This window comes from Limulus polyphemus, unplaced genomic scaffold (assembly GCF_000517525.1).
Source record: "Limulus polyphemus unplaced genomic scaffold, Limulus_polyphemus-2.1.2 Scaffold1000, whole genome shotgun sequence".
Classification (NCBI taxonomy): Eukaryota; Metazoa; Arthropoda; class Merostomata; order Xiphosura; family Limulidae; genus Limulus; species Limulus polyphemus.
The window spans coordinates 33,628-57,618 of record NW_013666610.1 but is presented as its reverse complement, the minus strand read 5'-3'; the positions used below and the strand labels follow the sequence as shown (position 1 = coordinate 57,618).

General features: G+C 33.6%; 1 protein-coding gene across 2 annotated transcripts in view; it reads right to left on the bottom strand.

Moving 5' to 3' along the window:
* LOC106461624 (peripheral plasma membrane protein CASK-like) overlaps positions 1-23,991 on the bottom strand; it is a 150,347-nt gene that overhangs the window by 93,140 nt on the left and 33,216 nt on the right. For both annotated transcript variants that reach the window (XM_022388630.1, XM_022388631.1), the window contains exons 3-11: positions 22,606-22,711; positions 20,492-20,569; positions 19,322-19,494; positions 16,023-16,094; positions 10,031-10,206; positions 6,231-6,353; positions 4,980-5,063; positions 3,689-3,797; positions 2,385-2,506 (exon numbers count right to left, since the gene is read on the bottom strand). In XM_022388630.1, coding sequence (XP_022244338.1) covers positions 2,385-2,506; positions 3,689-3,797; positions 4,980-5,063; positions 6,231-6,353; positions 10,031-10,206; positions 16,023-16,094; positions 19,322-19,494; positions 20,492-20,569; positions 22,606-22,711 — 1,043 coding nt within the window. The remainder of the gene's footprint in view (positions 1-2,384; positions 2,507-3,688; positions 3,798-4,979; positions 5,064-6,230; positions 6,354-10,030; positions 10,207-16,022; positions 16,095-19,321; positions 19,495-20,491; positions 20,570-22,605; positions 22,712-23,991) is intronic.

The following is a 23,991-nucleotide window of genomic DNA, read 5'->3' as shown; positions in this document are numbered from 1 at the left end:
AGATTCTCGAGAGTAAGAATCAACAACATGTGTGTATGTAAATGCTTGTTTTAGTGCCAGTATTGTTACGTAAAACTGAAATTTCTAGAAAACCTCCACGCGTCTATAAATATACCCAACATGATGCATCAAAGAGAGTATCTATTATTAGTTTGCTATAGTCAGTGTGCTACAAACTTTGGAAACTATAAGTGTGATTGTTATAATGCTTCTCAATTGGAAAACTTCAGATATTTGACCAGAAGCACTTACAAAGTTCGAACATTATATCTCATTTAACTTCAGTGGATTCTCATTGGACATTAGTATTTTTACGAAAACATTACATAACGTTACAGTGGAAAACTCAGCACGTGTGGCTGATAAATAATGAAGGACAAAGCTAGCTAGTTTCCCATTAAGTGAATTATACCTACGTCAACTCGTTCATCGTGAATCCTCAATAACATATCAAAGAAGTTTCAGACTAGAAAGAAGACTTTATATTGACTAAGTTTGTGAAACTTTTGTCTATAAATCATTGTTTGTAATAACTATTTGTAATAACTATAATTGTAAATTGTATTTTTGTGTGTATATTAAAACATATTTGTGTTAAAACGAAAACTGTGTATCAATCTTGTTGGTAAATATCATAAACTGACTATATATCGGCATATATTTAAATGCTAAATCCAAAGTACAATTTAACTATTAAATTTAAATTTATCAGTTAACTCAATTTCAAACTATTTGAAATTCTAATACATAACAGCAACAAGTCATTACACCTGTCCTTCTACATCTTATATCCCATAATCTCATTTTGCCTATGCCTACAAAAACATAAAATTATCATAAACAATTCTGCAGAAGTTTAAACAACTCAAATAAATTTACACAACCATCACTACAAGTTCTATCCAAGTCTAGATATTGTCATGCTCTTTGGTTTCATCCTCCTGAGCAAGAAAACTGTCTGAGGATGGATATGTGATAGCATCAAGTCAGAAAATGAGGGAGACCTAACTTCAAATTTAGTTAGAAATAAATAAAATTACCATTTATTCTTCCTTAAGAATTACACAAATGACATAAATTTAACCAAAACTTAATGCCATAAACAAGACAACAACAACAGTAAATATAAGCAGATATGTATATTTACTGAATTACAGTGGACATAACAGTTACAATCAGGTAACTTAAATACCCTCTTAACCAATATTCTCATTACACTGTAACTTGTATTACCTAGTAAAATCAAAATTCTCCATTAGACTTTACAGAACCCCAACAAAAGTCTGAAAATTATCCAGCTTTTGAATTGCCATATTATTCACTGTTTTTTTTTAAATATTTTAAAATTACTGCAATCTTCTAAATACATAATTATTGCATAAACATACTACTGCAACATCTTAATGCAATATCATACTTCTCAAGTTTATTGTATTTTAATTGAAATTACACATGTTATGTTTACTTTTATTTCTACCTATACATTTAAATTTGATGTGTCCCCTAAAGGTTAAGAGTTCATTTCTTAATCTAATCTTTAATATCCGATAAATTATATTAAACTTTACATTTACCAAATACTACTTCTTTAAATTCTACAGTCTAATCACTTTTATATGTTTTATAATCTACAATCTTAATATCCTAATTCTTAAATGTAGATCAGATATTGAAACAACATACACCGGAAATATATACAGCTATCATTAGATATTTTATGTATTTCTACTAACCATGTAAATAAAAATCTGAAAAAATATACAGCCACCACTAGTAGTCTTAATCATATCCACACATTCAAGATGATCATGAAACATATTGTTGTAAGCTATGTTTTTAATATTGTAATTTATATGTTAGCTAGAAGGTGCATTATGGTAAGATGGGCCTATAATGCCTATTAAGTTTTAAGCTAGCAACAAGTTTTTATTGTAAGTTTGAACTTAGATTATAAAGTACAGTTTTTCAAGATACAGAGTTGAATCAGCCAGTGTGTTTTTGGAAAGTATTTGGATTTGTGTTTGTTACTGTGTTCATTAAAATACCTTGTAGAACTAAGATGATTTTATGTTAATCCTAGTATTTTTAGGGAGATTTGAATGTCATTTGTAACATAGGCCTGCAACAACGTACAGTAGCATACAAGTATTCAAGGTTGTAGAAATGTTGAAAAACTAACTTGTTAATGATATGTGAAAAAGACATTGAAATATTTTCAGCAGATAAATTAAAAGAACCTGCCAATGAAAGAACAACATTACAATCATATATACAACCATAACTGTAAAGACTTATCAATGTTTACTCATCTCAAGAAATCAAGGAACATATAAAAAATTTAGTACCAGCTATACTAATATTCAAACACCCAAAATTTAACTTACATCAAGAAGAGCATGCAGTTGGGAGTCTTCCAGGACAGAGAGCAGAAAATCTCTTTCACGTTTGCTACAGTCTGTAAGACAGTGAATATTGTCCAAACTGTCCAGCACAGCTGAAACAGCTCCTACAGGAAACACAAAACAGTTTCTAAAAGGTAAATTTAGAAACTGCACACTTTACTTTGAGTATTAATAAAAACTTATCACTGAAGTGTAAACTGTGGTATAGGTCAACAGTGCTAACTAACTTAAAATATTTAGGGGGGGTAGAGGTCAAAAGTGCTAACTAACTTACAATATTGAGAGTGGTATAGGTCAATAGTGCTAATTAACTTACAATATTTAAACCAATATGAAGTACTGTAAACCATTTTATTTACTCTACTATTTTGAAAGCTGAGCTTCATCAGTTATTGTTCTGCCCACATGCTTTGACATAATAAAAGGGTTGCAATTAAAGGCTGTTGTAATAATTTTGATTTATTTATATATATATATTTTTTAAACTCATTTTTTCGTCCACTTGGCATGTTAGAATAATGACCACTTTACAAACTTCTAATCTTTTACCTCAAGCAGGGTGAAGGAGGATTGCTAATCATTGAACACCCTTGGCGAGTAATAGTTTTTCTCGAAACTATTAACTTTACACCAAAATAACTGCCATAGACACAGATGCTGTTGTAATAAAATAACTAGAGATGGGAAGTAATGTGAGAAACAAATCACAAATCATTATATTTTCAAGGAATAATGATTTATCTAAAAAATATAAACCTACAGTTTGGTATGGACAGAAGCTTTCTAAAAGAATCAATCAGCATGTTTTTTTTTTTACACATGAGACTCTTCAGAGCAGCAGAGAAATGAAAGTTTGAATTTTGTTTCATTTTCCTCTGTAAATTATACTAAATAAATTCAAAATGACAAAATACTAATTATAAAATAATTTTGAATTAAAAATTGTGATACCCAAAGTGTGCACTTTACATCAAAGAGTAATTACAGGTCATGATAGGGTTAATGGTGTGTGTGTGTTTATTAATAAACAGTTGTTCATCAAAAAATCATCCAATTTAATTCAGGATTATCCACATCAATACCCAATTTACTTCAAAATTTAAAGTAAATAAACCTGTAGAAAACCATACACAAAAACATTTCTTTTCAATGATAAGTTGTTTAATTATGTTCAAAACATAACACCAAGTCAGCAATATATTGAGTATTAGTATAATAATATCTTAGCATGTAATGATTATCCTTTTGAGATAACATAGTTATTGAACAATCTGAAAATTTCATACCAGCAGATGTAACTTCATCACTGACCCCAAGCTTAGAAAGGCCATCAAGTGGTGGTTCAATATAAAAATTGGTCCATTTTGGGCTTGAAACAGCTGCTAATACTGCCCCCTACAAAAGAAATCAGGTTTATCTAAACATTCCTGTGCACTTGAACTATTTTATGTGAATAAAATTTAGCTTTTTGAACCTGTCAACAAATATAACTAAACTAGCTACATTTTGCAAGCATTTAAAAACCAATGCAACATTTATGTTGCTACTTATAAAAGAATGTCATATATATAAAATTTAAGTGTCATATAATAATTATCAGACTTAATAATTTTTCTTGAATAAAAATTTATAGTTCAACTCAGAATAACTAAGTAAATTTTGAAGAAATAATGAATTCCATTTAAATGTTTGGACTTAAGATAAGAAAGTAAAACGTATTTTTTCTAGATGCACAATTAAGATCTACATCACAAAGCCAAATCTGTGTACTACAGTCTTGAAGTCAATAATCTGTGCTTTAGAATCCATAACTCTTATTACTTCAAGTTCAAATGTCTTTAAGTTTATACTGTACAATGCATTCATCCTAAAATTCCATATGAACTTGGAGATGCTTACAACCACCACTGTGAATTGCAGTAACTTAAACGTTCTAGAATCAACAGTGTGCATTGCAATCATTCAAAAAACTTGTATAAGAATCTCAGATATAAAAAAATCCACATCATGAATTGAAATCATTATAAAACTTTATAAGAGAACTATAGGTATCCAAAAGTTCAGTGTGAACTAAAATCATTCTTAAATCCTGTGTATGAACTTCAAACATCAAGACATTCACAGTGCACTGTAATCATCCTAATGTATTTTTTTGAAGCTCAAATATCCACTATCCAGGAAGCACTTAAGCTATTTTGCAATTCTATTTATGGACTTCACATAACTTAGAATCCACAACATGCACTGATTCCATTCTTATATTCCACTGCTAGCCATAGGTATTCCAGACTCTCTACAAAGTGCATTTTATCATTTTAAAACCCTTTAAGACTAGAAAAATAATTTATGAACTCACAATATGCTAAAACCTAACAGATTTTCAATAAAAATAGTTTATGTTTCATATAACAAGTACAATCCAAGAACTTTTAAGTAACATATAAGCAAATTTTATATGATTATTTCATAACACTGAGTAAAGCTGGTAAATGAAATTTATCTCTGAAGTAGGAAACAGAGATGATACAAAAGCTGTGTGTCAATCTCCACACAAGAAACAAAGATAAAATAATGTACCTTTAGTTTCCTTCTTGCATTGAACTTTCTTAGTTCCTCTACTGTTTCCTGAAGATGAATTCTTGGAGCACTATGATCTCTATCCTAGAAATACAACAAGAATGAATCAGTGCAGATTTTATTAGAAAATCCATTACAATTACAACAGTCAATTACTTTTCCATTTTCATTCGACAATTAACACCAATTTTCAAATATAAAGTTTTATTTATTCTTCAAAATTACAAAGGTATTTAAGAAATCTAACAGGTGTGTTATTAAATAAATGTATAGCTAAAATGTACTAGAATTCACCATACGAATTCAGCAACATTAGGTAGCTAAGAGTCAAACACTTGCATTTCAGAAAATCTAGGGTCCAGTTATACAGTTATATAAATTTAACACAGAGCTATATTTACTGTCAAAATGCAATTCCACAGATAGTTTAATCTGAAAAATAACAATTTATAAAAAGATAAAGAAGATCTAACGAAATAGTACAGTGTATGGTAAAACATTATCAGTGATTATAATTATTATATCAGCTAGGCTTGCTCCACAAGTTTATGCAGCTAGATTAGGCTTTGTGACCAAAAGTACCCATTCTATGATAGTTAACTTAATTGTAATAACAAAAAGGATTTGAATTACTGCATTAAAGAAATGTCCTGGAAGTAAAGTGCACTATTTGACCAATTTTTGTTTCTTAAAAAAAAAACGTAGTTTTTATTTTCTAAATGTGTGAGTCGTTTGACCTAACAGTGCTTGTTGAATGTCTGCTATATCTATTTACAAATATAAATGTCACTGCCAAAGTTGAAAAATGACAGCCAATTTTAACTAAACTATAATTTCAACTCGTGTGTTTCTTAATAAAGTTAGAAGATAGTCTTAAATTAACTTCAGAACTAATTCCAAGTACACATTTCCAGTAAAAGTTTGTACTGTTGCTCTTTAAATTTTTCCAAATAATATTAAAAAAAAGGGGTAAGCAAGAATGAATATCATGAAACCAATAATGTTAAGTGGATCTTTCACCTTATATGTAGATCAAGTAGTAGAAAATCAATTTAAAATGGCTCTTTCTTCATAATTTAAGTAAAAAAAACATAACAGCTTGTGCATACTTTTTATTTTTTCTACATGATGGTAACGTGGTAACATAACCAAACTAAAACATTGAACTGAAGAATCCTTTATGAGTTTTGAATTTTCAATAGTGAATTAGGTTCACTCAAGAACCAAGCAAAGAATAGTAAAAAGCTCTACCTTGAGCCATAAGTGGTTTAAAGCTTCTTTTACTGTTATTCTTTCCTTAGCATCAACAGTCAGCATTTTCTGAACTAAGTCTTTAGCATAGTCACTCACGTGGTCCCATGGACGTCCAGCTAACTAAAATTAAAGAAAAACAACAACTATGTATTACTAATAATTATCTGTCAAATTCAAATCATAACATGCTTTAAAAATTTTTTTTACTAAAATAAAACAATCTGATAAAATACAATAGTGAAAATGTATACATATGATCACCCACTTTTGAAAAATACGGAGCTGTAACATCTGTCGAAGAAAATAACAAACAACAATAAATAAAACCATTCAGTGAAATGTTAAATGGTGCTATAATATAAATGACAGGAGTCTCGTTTATGTTAATTTCAATCAAAAGTGATGAATGAACAGAATAGAATTAGAATAGTTAAATTTTATCTTGATAAAATTAATATAAACTTCTGATTAAAGCAAGCTACCTAAACAAATCAGAACTAAAAATCAACCTTGTAATGAGTATAGCTAATGAAATATACTTAAAAGATTAGAGTGCATTATTTAATCAGTTGGATACTCTCTGTTAACCCTATTTCTACTATAATCTCGATAGTAACTCATGAGATTTGGCCAGCTTAGAAAATTTAGGTTAGTTCTAAATACATATATTAAACTAACAATATTAAATTATCTTTATAATGAAAATACAATGATAACCAATAAATAAAAACTGATATATTAAACATTTTAACCTAAAACTGTTAGTGAAAGTAATGAAGAAAGAATATAATATACCTTATTTATGAAACATGAAAACTAGTGCACTATTGTACATTCAATCAGTATATGCAGAACTTTACACAATCTTCCCTAATAACGTCTAGTGACCAATGAATGTTCATTAAATATCTTAGCCAGAGTGACTTTAGAGTAGTTTGACATCTGGAATAAATTACTCCACATGTTACTGTTTAATGATAGCAAGACAGTACAGTAAAATACAAAATAAGTTAAAAACAGAATCATAGAAGAAAAAAAAAAGCAAGAATATTGACACTCTAACTGAAGTATACCCAAGTTAAATGTAATAAAAAACTATTTACTATGATGTGTGTCTAAAGCAACTCAACTAACTTTAATTTACCCTTGTAATTTTACAACACACATGGTATGGGTATCAAAAGTAATAAATAATTAATCCCTAAACAGTAGTCCATAGTATATGTGATAAGATTTGGGAAAGTTCACACCAGTAGTAAGACTTAGAAAAGGAAGTAACAACAATGGTAAATATGACAGTTCAAATAATGAGCAAAAACTAACGTAACTAATGATTTCATGCTATATTTTATAGAGTTTGTTTTAAATTTCATGCAAAGTTATTTAAGGGTTATCTGCACATTTTACAGAGAACTGTTATACAGCTTGCATTAACTATACATATTAAGAACTTAAACTAATGGTGGTAACCATGTTAATATAGTGGTTACTTAATACTTTAAACAATTTTTAAATATCAGAAATAAAAAACTGTTGAATTGGAAGAATCTAGTGTTCACAAAGCTGTATGAGAATATACTTTGTGAAAAATGAGAGTGAGTTTATGAGCCCTATCCTTGAAGTATTTCAATGTTGAACAAGTACAACTGTCTTTAATAAAATGAAGAGTCATCCTATTGTAATGAGTAGCATTACACTGTTCTATTCAAGTTTTGTTATTATCTTGTTCATTAAACCTGGTAACATCTGTTGAAGCAGATCAAAAGCTACCTCCAATAAGTTTAGATTGCATGTATGAATGTAGTGAAAACCTGTTTAAGAATTTTCATTCGAGTTCAATATGTATATAGTAAACATCATAACCTAACTTACTCGAGAAATTTGTATTCAGAAATTGAAAGTGTCTGTTTTATTGAGAATTTTGAGCTTAAATGTTTGATTAGTGATGCTGACATCTAAATCAGGATAACATGTTTTATTTTAGTGACAGTTTTTTTTGGTTTGGTTTTTATAAAATGAGTTCTGGTGGATAACTTTCTTGGCAATTTGAAGAAAACCTGGATAATTACATATAAGAATATCATCAGTATAGCTAAAAGCGTGACTCACATGCAAAGGTTTATTATCTTTTTTTCCTACTATAAAGATTTGTTATGTAAGAAAATCAAAGTTTGAATGAGTATGAATCTGCAACCTGTGAGCTGGAGTTGACTTCCATAACGAAAGTTTGAACGTCGGATCATCAAAAAAAATTCAAGTAGATTTCCAGAAGACTAAGAAGCTCAAACTCTTTCAAACAGTTGACAATTTTTTGAGGAGCAAAAAGGTACTCCTTGTCTTTGTTAGAAGACATGTTGGTCAACTTGCATAAATGTGTTGTTAACTAAAATATAACATAGCTTGTAAGAATATAGTTAATGTGGAACAATGAAGCCAAAATATTAAAAATAATTTTTTTTAGTTGTGTGTGTGACCCTTATGAAAAAATAACCAGAGTCAACAACATTTTTGACTTAAATTTTGATTATGGTGTGCAAAGAAGATTTTTATTAGGTAATATTACAATTCATGCAGTTGTTAAAGTGGGATGGTATGTGCTGATATGTAAACCAGACAGACAAAATAGCAGTATGACAAACTGGCACAAAAATTTGAAGCTGCGAAGCATGATTATAATTAATTATAATAATTATAATTAATTACTTGTCATAATACATTATAATTAGGTCTATTATATGTTTTAACACTAAAACATTTTAATTCATTCCCTTAGTTTTTTTTTAAGCCTGATGAGCTCTGTAATGAGTGAAATACATCATCTGCATAGTATGGTTGAAATGCTATTACATACTTTTCTTTTTCTTGAAAATACCACAAGAGACTGAATACCACTATCTAATGACAAGTATTATTAGTTATAAACAAAAATGGTATACTGCTGCAAAACACCTTACCTGCTCCTCTTTGGTTTGGCACAAAATTATGTTTGGCTTTATTGTCGCTGCAATTATACTGCATGTTTCACCTCAGGACACTGCCTTTATGCTCCATAAACATAAACCCCACATAAAAAAAGATAAAGTTGCATACCTGCACCTCCTCGAAACCACCTAAATGTTATAGGTGAATGAAATACCTGTATGAGACTGCATCAGGGCTAAGGTAGAGGAGGGGAGTAATTTGCAAAAAATGTGATTCAGAGTTATAGTGTGTGTAAATTAGTTTACACAATGTTACATTAAACTTGAAGGCTGGAGGAGATAATCTGTAAAGACTACAGGGCTACAAGGTGAATTAAGTGATTTGTACAGGATAAATTATTGTAATCACAGGAAAGATAAAGTAGTTTGAACAAGATTACTTTAGATTTACTTGATTTGCACAATGCCACATTAAGGATACAGAGTAGATAAACCAATCTGTACAAGACTACATTAGCTACAAAGAGCATAAAATGACTTGTGCATGGTTATCATGATTATAAGGTATATGATGTAATTGGAAAAAAATAACACCCATTTGAAATTATATCAATATTAAAGATGCATAACTTAACTTGTACAGCTCTAGAAGTTGTAAATTTTTTTTATAGGAGGCTATAACAAGGTTATAAAGTTGGTGAACAATTGTGTATGAAATTATGTGAGGATTATAGAGTGAATAAGGTAGCCTGTATAAGATTACATCACGACACAAGGTGGGAGAAGTATTTGATAGTAATTTATAATACATACAATCTGTTTAAATATTAACACCTGCATATTACTTCATACGTTGAAAAGAATTAGCTCTCATACATTAAGACGTCCTTGACAAATGGATTCATACAAGTTTTCCTTGGTCCCCAGAAAAGGAAGTGTTCCACTTAGTAGCACATACAAGAGTACACCACAACTCCAGACGTCTGCTGGCTTTCCATATAAACAATGCTGAATGACTTCTGGTGCCATAAAATGAGGAGTCCCAATCCTTCCTGATTAAATAAACACTACACCTTGTCTTTAATGAGAAAATTAATTATGAATAAAAACAAACATCCAAATATTTAATTTGCCTCATTAAGTGAATTAAATTCATCTATTACTTTATGCAAAACTCACTCAATCTCTTAGCAACAGATTCCATAACTATTACAACTACAAATAAAGAAAAAATAAGAACTACAAACCCCAAAAATAACTGTATGCCTCAGTCAAGTGCTATCTAGTTTAAAAATCATGAAATCTTCATTCTTAAGAATCTGATTCTTGATCTATGATAAATCTCAATACACATGTAAAAATCTGCATATGTCCTTTTTTCAGAATTCTTTAATAACAGTTGCTATTTCCAGGTAAATTTCCATATGTAAGTTCCATAAATTTCTTAAATTGAATATGTAATTCCAATAATATGTACCTCCTTTTACATTGCAGCCATTACTCGACTACTAGGGTTTCCTTCCTTTGCCCATCTAAGCATTGGTCTGATTTTTTCTTCCTTGCTCCAGTCTGTTATTCCCCACTTAATTGCCCTTGGAGATATCTGTCTCATGACTCTCTCCAGCTACGTCAATGCCCCTCTATCCTGGTACTGTATATAAGCATCTCATTCAGATAATATTATCACTTTTTCGAGACTGACCCAATCCACAATCCCTAACTCTGGCTCTTAGTGGGAAGGAAGGGTGGGAGAATGTGAGGGAGGTAAGTATTATTAGAAATACATTTTTGATTTAAGAAAATGTTAACTTCCAAAACATGCTTACCTCCATACAGAATGTGTCTGAATAGATTGTGGTCCTGCCAATAGAAGATTAGCACCCGAGTGGGGGATCCACACTACATCTCTTCACCCAGAACCTAATTCATGCATTGCAGGTGGAAGTTGACATGATCCATCATCATTATTGGCCAGGCCCCTACCAGGCAGCCAAGGTACCACTGCTTGGTGTTGGAATTATAGGGCCATGGCCCCTAAATCCCATGTTGGTGGCTAGGACATTTGGACAACAATTTATATATTTGTGAGTGGATCCCAACCTGTAGCTATAGAGTGATGTGTTCCCAGCCACAGGAATCATGATGAGAAGGTAATCACCACTGACGTGGACAAACCCTCTCACCAACCTAAAGAAGTACGAAAGGCAACACCTCAAACACAGAATGATGGGAACCTGTATGCCATACTCAACCTGGCGAAACAGAACTCATTTGATTTGGAATTATGAACATGATAAATTCCACTTGTCCCTGAAATTATGGGAAGGACATGGAACAAACTGTGCTCAATCTAGGAACCAGGATGAACAATGTACTGAAGCAATATTGATCAAAAAGAAGGGCCACACTCAACTCAGCCAGATAGCCAAGCATCCAATCTGAACTGCTATTATGAGTAAGCTCCCGCATAGTCTGGTGCCTCTCCTACCAACACCTAGAAAAAAACATCTAGGGATCCAGGAAGGAGGGCCCCCAATTTCATCGTCTTCTCCAAGAATATAGGAGGGGGAGTAATGCATGTTAGGGAGTCCTGAAGAACAATGCTCTGGAAACAGTGCAATAGGTGAACAAAGTTCCCTACATTTTTAAAAGCAAAACGACCCCGATTTATCCAATCCAATGATCGGCAGGGATGGTCAGGATCCCCTTATGCTCTGCGTATGATAGTTTACAAGTGGCAGTCCAGCATAGTACACTAATACCACCCAGTCTGCCTCTAGGTGGTCTTATGGAACATCTCATTTTTATAGTGCCTGTTGCAGCCTAGATGAAGTATATTGTGTTAATGGTTGATAGTGCAGATTTGGTTTGATAAAAGCACGCCTGTCTGGGCAACACTCGCCACAGAGTGGAATCCTGTGAAAAAGAGGTAAGGGATCCTGGAAAGTAAAGAAGAGACAAAATTAATAATGAAGATACCAACCCCCTTCATTCTCTAGCGGATATGATTAAAATAGTTACAGAGATAGTCTAAAACCCTCAGAGGACAATATTAACAGATCATGCAAATAATGTGAGATAAGAGTATTGGGGGAGGTCCACATACCAGGCTGCATAATTTCCTTCAGTGGGTAATTCAACTGGGCCATTATGGACAGAGAAATGTGACAAATCTAACGATACGTGACTCCCAGAAGTCTCCACGCTTAAAAGGAGAGCCCAGAATAAGTGATATGGATCAATTTTTGTACTCACCTCGTCAAGTTAACTGGGGATAAATCCTGGGAAACTGTACAATCCCAATGAACAAAAAGTTGTTGAAAGGCATTGGTGCAGGCAACATAACACTTCTAGGCCCTCAATGGACACAACAAATGATTAGGATCTGATCAGTCATAGAGGTGAGAAATAGTAGTCAGATGAATCGGTGAAGAGGATTTATCCCGTTCACTGGTTGCCATTGTCTTGGAGAAGAAGAACTGATTTGAATATGCAGGTAGAATAATAAAGCTTAAGCTTTGGGATGGCTGGGTGTCAGATCGTGGCTGCCTCAACAGAGACAGCCAAGGTGGAAGTGGAAGAGGTGGGCACTCCTAAAGGTACCACAAAAGTGGAAATCAGGGTTGAGCTGGCCAGTCCAGTGTTACCAACAGAACACGATGAGGGGCCGAACGAATCATAGCTAGGACTCTAGCAGTGGAAATGCACATGTCTATGCAATCGCGTCTAGTCCTGACTGAATGTATATATTGCCAATGCTGGAGGATGAGATACCCGAGACCAAAATGGTAGTAGTTGAGTGTTCCAATGAGTGGCAAACTCATCAATTATTGGTGTCCCAAACGGAGAGCAAATCCAATGGAAACCTCATCATGCAGCATCCATTCTATCAGGAGAATCCGGTTGGGTCGAGATAATTGATCTGCTACCAAATTCATCACTCCTGACACATGGAAAGCTAGTAGGATGATATAATGGGAGTGGGCCCAGTAAAGAAGATCAATGTTTGAAAACAATGTGATCTGGACCATGTGTCCCCTTGACAGGAAATGAAAGACACCACCATAGAATTGTCAGAGTGAAGCCTGATGATTATTACTATCAACAAGTCCAGACCTTGAGACATCTTCCTTTGAACACCAAGAAGATCTAAAACACTGATGTGTAGTGAAACCTCACTGTCCATCCATAGGCCTTGGAATTCCTGATTCTGAAGAGATGGATCTCTGGACGAGGTGGCGGCAGAGGAAGACCTATCATAGTATTGTTCCTATCCAACCATCACTCAAGATTGAAGATGCTGATCCTGAATAAGGAAACTGGGGAATCCAGTGGATCACTGTTCATAATCCATTGATTGCATAAAGACCACTGAATAGATCTCATGTTCATTCATCCCATAGGAATGAGAGATTTGAGTGATGCCCACATCCCCAAAAGAGAAAGAACCATTTAGGCAGTGGGAGAAAGAGACCCGAGTAACAGTCAGACTGCCTGTTCCATAGCATGGAGCCAGATAGGAGTTGGCTAAGCCCGACTAAGGTACGTGTTGAAAAAGGCACCCAAATGGACGATATATTGGATTGGAGTGAAAATAGATTTCTCGGCTCTAATAATAAAGCCTGCCTTGGTTGCTTCTAAAAGTAGAATCTTGGTGTGACATTCCACCAACTGTTGAGATGGTGCCAGCAATAACCAGTCATCCATGTAATGGTGTGTGCACAGGCCTATGGAATGGAGGTGACAAGAAAAAGATCATACGATTCGGCAGAATACTCATGGTGCCGATACTAGTCCGAAGGACAGAGCCCTGAACTACAGCACCTGACAGATAGTGGTGAGATAAGTCCGCTATGGGAACATGTAAATAGGCACTGGCAATATCGAACTTGGTTACCCACAGTCTTGGCTTAAATTGACAACACAGGGTGAGGAATGATTCCATCCTGAACTTCAGAAGATCTAGGAATTGATTTAGACAAAAAAGATCGATGACCGAACAGTAACCTCCCATCTTCTTGAGCACAACAAACAAACAGGAATAAAACCCTGAAAGAACTGGGAGGACTCTCCCCACTGACCAACAAATATCTGACAGCCCTGGAATGAAGTTCTAAAATTCAAGGATCTGCGGGAGGGATAATGGTGGTGGAGATGTGAACTGAATGACTAATCCTAATGCAAGGACTTGTAATAGCCATGATAAAGGTTTTCCATACATCATGAAATTCTTGGACCGAAGCTCCCAAAGGCATATGGTAGTCTCCGACACAGCTGGCAGCATTCCAACCAAGCAGAGGAACCTTGTGGATATGGGCAGAAGCTATTTTGGATACTAATGGACCAAAGGGCTTATGTCAGGGGTCGGGACATTCAAACAGGGGCAGAACTATGACCCCATGTAACAGTCGAGGAAAGTCAAGAAGCCAACTATGACAAGGAGGAATGCAGATGGGCGACACAAATCCTTGATTCCAGGAACTCTGGAATGCCTGCAAAAATCAAGGGTCAGAAAAGGGGCCTTACATAACTCACAGAGGGCATCAGCTAGTAGATGAATGTTCTCCAACAACATACCAGCTAAGTGACTAGCAAATGTGCAGAAGCTGACAATCAAACCAAGGTATATGCCAACAATGGTCCCAACTCCTCATCAAATTGATGTGATGATTGCTGAGATATTTCTGACAAAAGTTGGAGAGATGATAAATATCTCAGAACTGTAGTTGGGGTCAGACAAATTCTAGAAAATTGTGATCTATTCAGGTTGACCACAGACTTTGTTCTGGAACCCGACATTTCCAGGAGCAGATCTATTCTTTGAGAGTCTAAATACACATCCACCTGGAAGTGGTAGGCTAAAGAATTTGTTCTGACAAATGTCACAGACAAGGCATAGCTGTCCTTTCATGTAACTGAGCAGTAAACCTCCCTCCATGAACCACAATATAAAGGTATGGAGGGAGAACTAAGTATTCACTCTCAACCATCTGCCATCAAGGAAGACAAAGACTCAAAAGTAACTGGGGGAAGATCCAAAACATCAACATTCAATTGATCAACTGAAGAAAAGGAGCCAGAGGCAACTGTTCCAAATTGGCCTCATGAGAATCCAACAGAGTAAAGGTAAGCAGTGGGAAAAAAGTGAATCTAAATTCTCTCCAGAATGTCCAGGATCGCCCTCAAGTGCAGTCTCAGATCCTCCTGGAGAAACACCACCAGGCTGAATATATGTCTCCATCTCACTGCGTATAAGGTCACAGACAGTCTCAACTGAGAGTGACTTCCCTTCCCAACTGTTAAGCAATGCTACATATCAGAGGTGGGATGGGAGAGACCTTATTTGCCTCCGTGCCGGAAACTATAATCCAGGAATTCATGCCAGATAGTGACTTGCCAAAGTATCTCTGATGGTAACAGTATAGAGAAACCTATTAGTGAATGCTTTGTCAAGAAAAAATTATAATACTACCTGAATGAGGTACTTATATACAGTACCAGGATAGAGGGTGCATTGAGTAGCTGGAGAATGTCACGAGACAGATATCACCAAGGGCAATTAAGTGGGGGAATAAAAAACTGGAGCAAGTGAGAAAAAATCAGACCAATGCTTAAATGGACAAAGAAAGGAAACTAGCAGTTGAGTAATAGCTGTAGTGTAAGTACATATAAGTATGTTTTGGAAGTAACTTTTCACGTAAAGCTATATGTGTGCTTTATGACTACTTTTCACACATAGCTAAATATTTGTGTAGAATGAGTCTTTTTTTTTTTATGTACTTAACAATAATTCTCATGACCAATCAAAATAGCTATGTTAAATGTGTCTTTCTTACACTTTCATGCACAACAAAGATGTTTTTCTTACCCTTTTCATCACACCTTATATATGCACAGCCCTTTGGATGCATCCCCATTGGATACTTCATAGAATTTTTATCTGTGAGAAAGAAACTATCTTCAATCACATGTAGTAAGATATCAAAATGAAATAATAACTAAAAAATGCATACCACTATTTCATGAAAATTAAAGATAAAACATATAAAATTTACTTTAATTAATGACCATACAACAATAAACAAGTCTCAAGTTCATCAATAATTTTAGGCATACAATTTGCAAGAAATTTATATTTGAAATCAGGAGTGAAATTCTCAAAAAAAAAGTAGAGGTACTCAGCTTGATGAAGTGGACCTGTTTTTGAAAAAGAAAAAAAATCTATGTGTAAACACAAAAAACAACTTCAGTGTCATTGAATAGTTGCTTTTTTGACAGAACAATGAAATGTATCCAAAAAAGCAGTTCAATAAATCCCAGTACCAGTACTACCTTAAAAAATAAGTTCCAGTACTCAGTACTGGTTAGTACTGGCAGAATTTCACCCGTTTGAAATAGTTTTCAAAAATTAACTTTTTCCTCAACTGAAAATGTATTTCTTATAGATACTTACCTCCACTAACTAAAAGCTTACTCAACTTATACTACTCTCTATCGGTGTAAATTTTTGCTCTCACTGGTCTTGATACTCTTACTTATTTTTGCATACTAATATGCAAATTACTATGCAGAAAATCTCCACCAAAAGGAATGTGACATTACCCCTAATGTATCTAGCACCCTCTCTAATCTTACACATGTTAACCACTTCAAGATTGGTCAGATCAAACCAAACCAGAAGTAGGGAGGATGGGTGGGAAATATGAGAAGAGGTAAATATCTGTTAGAAATACATTTTAAGTTTAAGAAACTGTTAACTTCCGATACATTATCTTACCTCCACTCCCACAATGAACTGGTGGAGGGTTGGTGAGAAAATGATTCCCCTTTAGGAAGCCCCCAAAGAAAAACCATGGAGTGTGAGATGAAATTAAAAACAACACACCCATGGGAGACTGCACCAATTCTGATCCATGTATAGTTTTCACCATTTAGTAATGTGTCATCAAAAATAGCAGAAAAATTGAGGGACCCAAAGAAAAAAAATACATGAGTAATGAGATCTCCTGGTGTAGAGTGGCTAGAGTGCAATACACCATAAATGGGAGTTCAATCTCAACCAACACCTGGCAGCATTTAGAATTGTACATCAGCTCTGTAGTAGGAAGAGGGTCCTCTACCCTTCACCTCCAAAATGATGTACCAGCAAGGAAGAGGAGCTTCCATACCCAGAACCTGCCTTCACATGTGCACACCTACAACACAACCAACACCAGATCCAGCAGGAACCAACAGCCAGCAGATGGTAGGAAGATAGAGAGCCCAAGTGGGTGTTCTTATGTAGCCCAAAACCTGGAGGAATTGGGAATTTGTCATCCAGTCCACGGTAGGATGAGGTACCCAGCCTTACACATGCAGGAATTCATGTGTCTCATCCAGCTACAAACAAGTCCAGATCCACCAGGAAATGACATCCAGCAGATGGTAGGAAGAGGAATCACCATTTGGGGTTGCATCTCCAGTCCAAAATCTGACAGCATTGGGAATTTATTGTCCAGTCCACAGTAGGAATACGATACCAGCTAACCACATGTGAGGACTTATGTGGCTGGTCCAGTTCCAACCAACACCCGATTCCCATGAACAGACATCCTGAGAATGGTAGGAAGGAGGGTGCCTCAGCCAGAAGGGTAAACTGCAGCATGTGTAATTGTACATCAGGTTCATGGTAGAAAGGGCATCACTCTACCTTCCCCAGCAGAATCCTACCACCCTACTTTCAAACTGAGTGGAATTGTGCATGTTAGGAAGAGCCTCAACATCACCGTCATCTAGCATGGTACATGTTCACAGATCGTACAGTGAAAATTTAAGACTAAGTATACTTGGTCAGGCAACACTCACCACAGAGAGAATCCAAATATGCAAAAATGGCCTTTGCAAAGAAAAAAAATTAACGGAATACTTGAAACTGGTCAACTTCTGAGGGACCAGAGCCGTCATTTCATAAGCTGAAAATCATGGTTCTGACCCATTGGTTGTGGATGGCAGTTCTGTTTCAGTCAGTAACAGGAGTTGTAGTCATGACCACCAGAAACTGTAAGTGTATAACTCATGATATTGAAAGAGAAGAGAAGATATATAAAATAATTCATAATTTTCCACAGAAGAGAATGAAAACAGTAAAGAACAATGTAACTAATGTAGAAACATTAAGAAAGTAAAAGCTTGTGGATAAGTGAATCAAACTGTGAGTGAAAATACATCTATCAAATTTGAATGCCAATCAAGAAGTGTTTAACATGTGCAAGATTAAGAGTGAGCACTAGTTACGATAGGGGTAGTGTTGCACTCCTATTGGTGGAGGTTTGCTGCATAGTCATTTGCATATTAGTGTGCAGAAATAAGTGGGAGTATCAAAGCTAGTAGCAAGCAAAAAGTTATACTGATACAGGGCAGTAAAGTCGAGAAAACTTTTTGTGAGAGGAGGTAAGATATTGTGTCAGTATAGTATTGATGAGAAGTTAATGTTAATTCTTGTGAAACATCTTTATGATTCTAAAACAAAAACAAGAGATTAAAATATTATAAAATCAAAAATAATGTACCTTTGAACCCAAACTTGCTTTTCCATATTCAGTATTTTAATTTATTTGTATTTTATAAAAGGGATACTTAAAGCATATGTCAAACATTAAATGATTATTTGAAGTGTACCAGCTTCTTTACATTACAGATAAGAGATACATAGACAAAATTCCATAATTTCCCTCCAAAATAAAAAATAAAAAGTATTTTACTACCATGGGAACAGGAGCACCAAAACATCTCTAAAACTATATCTTACCATCAACAAAGGTGAACTTGAATGCCCCTACTAAAACATTCATGCCCATTATGTACACTTACCTTTATACTTTCAAATATACTAAATGTAAATTTGCTACTGATGCAAAGATCAGTGACTTCCTTCCTTCACATATTCGTTATGACAATAAGGTTAAAAATGTTAATCAATCCTTTTCAACATTGTCTCTTTTCACTTTTATAATTTTTAAAATATACATTACAATTAATGGCTAACTTCTAACTTATCTTTTCACACAAGTACAATGCAACACTGAAGATAAAAAAACTTTATATTACCCTTATTAGAATGATCTTCTACCATTTGGGTATGCCTCTACAAGTACATTATGTCACTCAAGACAAAAACATTTATCCTACCATCATTAACATTATCTTCTTTCAGTTGTATGGCAGCTCTAAAACCATCCATTTTCAGTGGAGCTGAATTCTCTTTAGTGGCAAGTAGAACACACTGTGTATTAATATCTCTGTGAATAATGTTATTGTTGTGGCAGTAATGGAGGGCATCAAGAATTTGTCGCATGTAGTGACTAAAAGGAAAGGAATATTATTAAATAATAATTGACACAAAACTATAGGTAAAAACCAGCACAAAGAAAACACTACATTTTTTACATAACAGAAAATAGAATAGCTCTAAACCAAATTAATTACATGCCCATGTAACAATCTTATTTAAAATCAAACTAACTGTTCACAAAACATAGCAGAACTCCTAATTATAAGCAGAAGATAGCAAAATTATTTATGATCAAACTAACAGATTGTGGAATGTTTTGTAAAACTCTTTATAATCAAATGAACTAAACTATTAATAGTATGGCATATTAAACTACTGTAAAACATTAAAAATTAAAAATAAGCACAGTTTTCATGGAACTGTATGCTTACATCAGTGCTGGTCTTAACCACTAGTACAAATGACTGCTATAAATGTCTTCAAGCAAATAAAACATTTTTTTTTATTTTGCTATCACAGTTATTTTATCTCTTAAAATAACAGTTAAGCATAAATTTACTTTAAAACAATTACTGGTGACAACTTGACAAGTCCTCCCCTTTAAATCATTAGCCCCCTCCCATGTAACAAAACAGAGAGAGAGAGAGAGGATCACTTAGTTTGGCCATTGAACATGTGGTAATTTTATGGATATTTCATATATATTTAACTGAAAAAAATAGTCTCACATTTCAAAAAGGCATTCTGAAAGTATTAAAATTATTTCAAAAGTCCCCAAATTCTTGACTTCTGTGAGCAGGTACCCTAAATCTGTCATGATACAAAGGACTTCAACACCTGCTAGCACACAATATATTAGTGGGATGTGTGACATGATTACACTAATGCTTGGTGTTTCATGCTTGATAAGGTTAGCAGAGGCTAAAATGTTATAAAACATTTAACAATAATATTCAGTTTACAAATATATATATTGAGTGTCGTAAAACACCTAACAATCAAATTTTATGTAACAATACAATGGAAGGATCTACCAAAGCAGCACTTTAAAAGAGACTTCTATTTACCTGGCTACTGCTTCACTGTACACAAATCCCGCTGTTGCACGTTTTACAATTTCTGTGCATATATCTGTTCCTTCCATGCTTGAAAGAGAAATGAAAATTATCTAAAACCTATTCATACGATAATGTTAAAAGGCTGAATTTTATTTAGATTTTTAGCTTGGAAATAACATAATATTAAGTTCTGAAACTTTGCAATTTGGAAAATGAAAACAACAACAAAGGTTTATTGAATATTTCTGAATAATATGTACAAATACTTTTATGTATATCTGATGGAAAGTTGATAGAAGACTTGCAGCAAGTAGTTTATACTCAATGGAAATGATTAATTAGCATTGTCAAAGTGTAAACTATGATCAAATGAACAAGATTTTATTTTTTTAACAAAACAATGGGCTATATCAAAAACATCTTAAAACTCACATTAGATGCAGTACTTCTAGTAGTATTATAAAAACTGAAACTGTTACATCAAAAAACTACAAATTCATGAATAAAACGATTCTAAATATATCTTTTAGGCTGTTTCATCTACTACGCAAAGTTAAAATACATGTGACAAGACTCAAGAAGTTATTACATTATTATAATGCTGCATTATGTCCAAGATTAATAATGAAATATTAAAATAAAGAATCAAAGCTAATATAGAGGGTTGGGTACATTATCTTAAAATATTTTGAATATGCAAATCAGAAAGTCATGTAACAACCACAGCAGATATAAAATCAAAGTAGAACAGAATGTATCACAAGTTCAGAACAACATTCTGACATTGCTTGTATGATGCCACCAAAAATTTAACACTCTTGGGAAAGGTATGTAACAGCCCTTTCTGATGCAAAATATTCAAACACTTGAATCATAAAAGTATTTTCAAATCAGGAATTTAGAAGTTCCAAGACAGGTATATCCGTTAATGGCATTGAAAACAGAAATAAGGACTATGCTAAGAAACCAGGTCCATACTGAAAGAGACCTGCAAAAAGTTATACCACAGACATACTAGCAAAGTATGACATCTTGTCCCACATGAGGAACCACAAACATGAAGGTCAGTGGCAAAAGCTGCCCATGTGTGTCCCAAACAATAGTACACAACATAATCAAGAAGGATCTCCATTTGGAGACATGCACACCAGTTGCTTCAATATGCCCATTTACCATCACATACCTCCAGCAGATTGTGAATGAAATATGTATTCATGCTATTCCATACAAAGACAAACTGGGAAGACTCCTAATTCAGCATCTATGGATTTCTGTGTAACAGACTGTTGAACTGGGTTCTGGAAACTGCCATCCTCATACTCTAAATATGGAAAGAAATTACAGAGGAGGGATGTGCTTCAGACATGGCAGCCGTACAATGGAGCTTTTTACAATAGACTACACTGCAAGGCTATTTCAAAATGCACTCTTATCAGATACAGCATAACTGGAAAGGGCAACATGAACTGTAACAACACTGAAACTCCAAAATCATTTTAATATAACATACTCAACCTCTGTATAAGTGTAACCCATACATCAAACATCACTGTTTAACCCTGTAAAGATGCAATTTCTCATAAATTGACTCTTTTTTTAAATAATTAGAGTTTATAAATGAAGAGATTTAATTTTCTACATATAAAGTTCAAACATCCCAATATTTCTCTGACAACTTGCATTGAATTGGAATAGGAAATGAGAATTCAAAATTAGTTAAGAATTTCAATCACCTGCCAAACTAACCATAAAATAAATGAGAAGAAGACCAGTATGTATATTTTAAGTCCTAGCAGAACCTTACACAACAGTGGCTTTCCATGCAGTTTCATAAAGATATATCTATTAACTCAGTAAACCTTTTTTTGATTTATGGTATTTTCTTATTTTGATGTTTTGAGCTCTTTTGTGTTTAGAACAATATATACTAATTTTTAAAGTATCAAATTGAATTTTTGTTAAATAGAAATCTTTCAAATGCGACTGTAGGTTTTTATTCCCCAAAAATTTGTCTTCAAAATAAGGGTGCGTCTTATACACCGGTGCGACTTATATTCCTAAAAATACGGTAATTAAATAGCTTAAACAAAAATACTTACTCCTCATGTGCATGTAGTACTTACTATTCAAAAACCATATATAAAATGCCTTCACTACTATATGTTTCCAAGAGTTCCACAATATGAGGATGTTTCAACATATGGCAAATACTGGCCTCTCTCTTCAAGTCTGTAGTATCAAAAAATAAAATAAAATCACTGTATAAGTTGTAGGCTAGTTATTAAACATGCAACTTGCATGCTTTTTATTTTAGACAGGTTACAAAAAAACCTAGGTGATGCCTTGCTTATCATGAAATTTACCATTAAAATTATTAAAATGTTTGAGCACTTTATTTTGAGCCTAAAAATATTGTAAATACACTTGCATAATTAGTACCCTTTTGAAGTATTTTTAAGTTAGTCACGAGCCCCAGAACCAGATATAACATAACAAAAAGTTTAAAAATCACTCAAAAAGAAGCATTGGACTCAATTAATTTGCCAGTTCTATAGGCCTAACATTAAGCCTAATGTTCGTTTCAAATGTTAAGTGATGTCTTAGTGCTTCCCAAACTTTTCAGCTCGCGGCACACTTTTAATGTTCCAAAATTTTTGCGGCACATGTATATAAGTCCGTATGGCAGGCCTAGTGGCACCCCCCCCCCTGACTAAGACAGGCAGAAATTACTGTTATACTGTGTATCAAGGAGAAAATAAACCACATTTGAAATTCTGTAAATATATTAAATTCATAATAATTTTACATTACTAAATAATTACAAAAATTCCGCGGCACACCTGAGACCCTTCCGAGGCACAGTTTGGGAAGTACCGTCCTACATAACATTTAAGGTAAGATGATAACATTTGGAATAATGATGCTTAAAGTATGGAATCACCAAATGAACCATAAAAAAATTCTAAAAACGAATTTAGAAATAAAAAGTTGTTTATTTTAATAAAAAAGCTTTCCTTATTTAAAAGCATTGGATCCTACCATTGATATTCTTTCTTTTGGTTATTATTTTAATACAAAAATTTCGAATCGCTGAATGTTTCAAAGAAAAAAATGGTGTTTTTCTACATATTTATAATTTACGTTTCTTATTTTAGAATCGTAAAAAACGAGGATATTTTTTTCTTTTCCAATCGTTTTCCTTTTATCAATATTTACCTAAGTACCAAGGCTCATTTAAAAGATTGATTATAACTTTTTAAAGAATAAGTAACGACTTCAACAATGTTAAATAAAATAATATTAGAGAAAAATTTGTTTAATATTTCTGTTTCTTAAGGGTGCATAAGTGACGTTTGCAAGCAAGTTGTTAAAATCTAGTCCAGACATCTCTTATCCTTCATTTTATCCCTTTAACATAGATCTGAAAATTCCACGTAGAAAACCACCAAACGGAGACCAATTAGTCCAACCACTGCTGGAAGAAAGAAGAAAAGAAGACAAAAATCAAA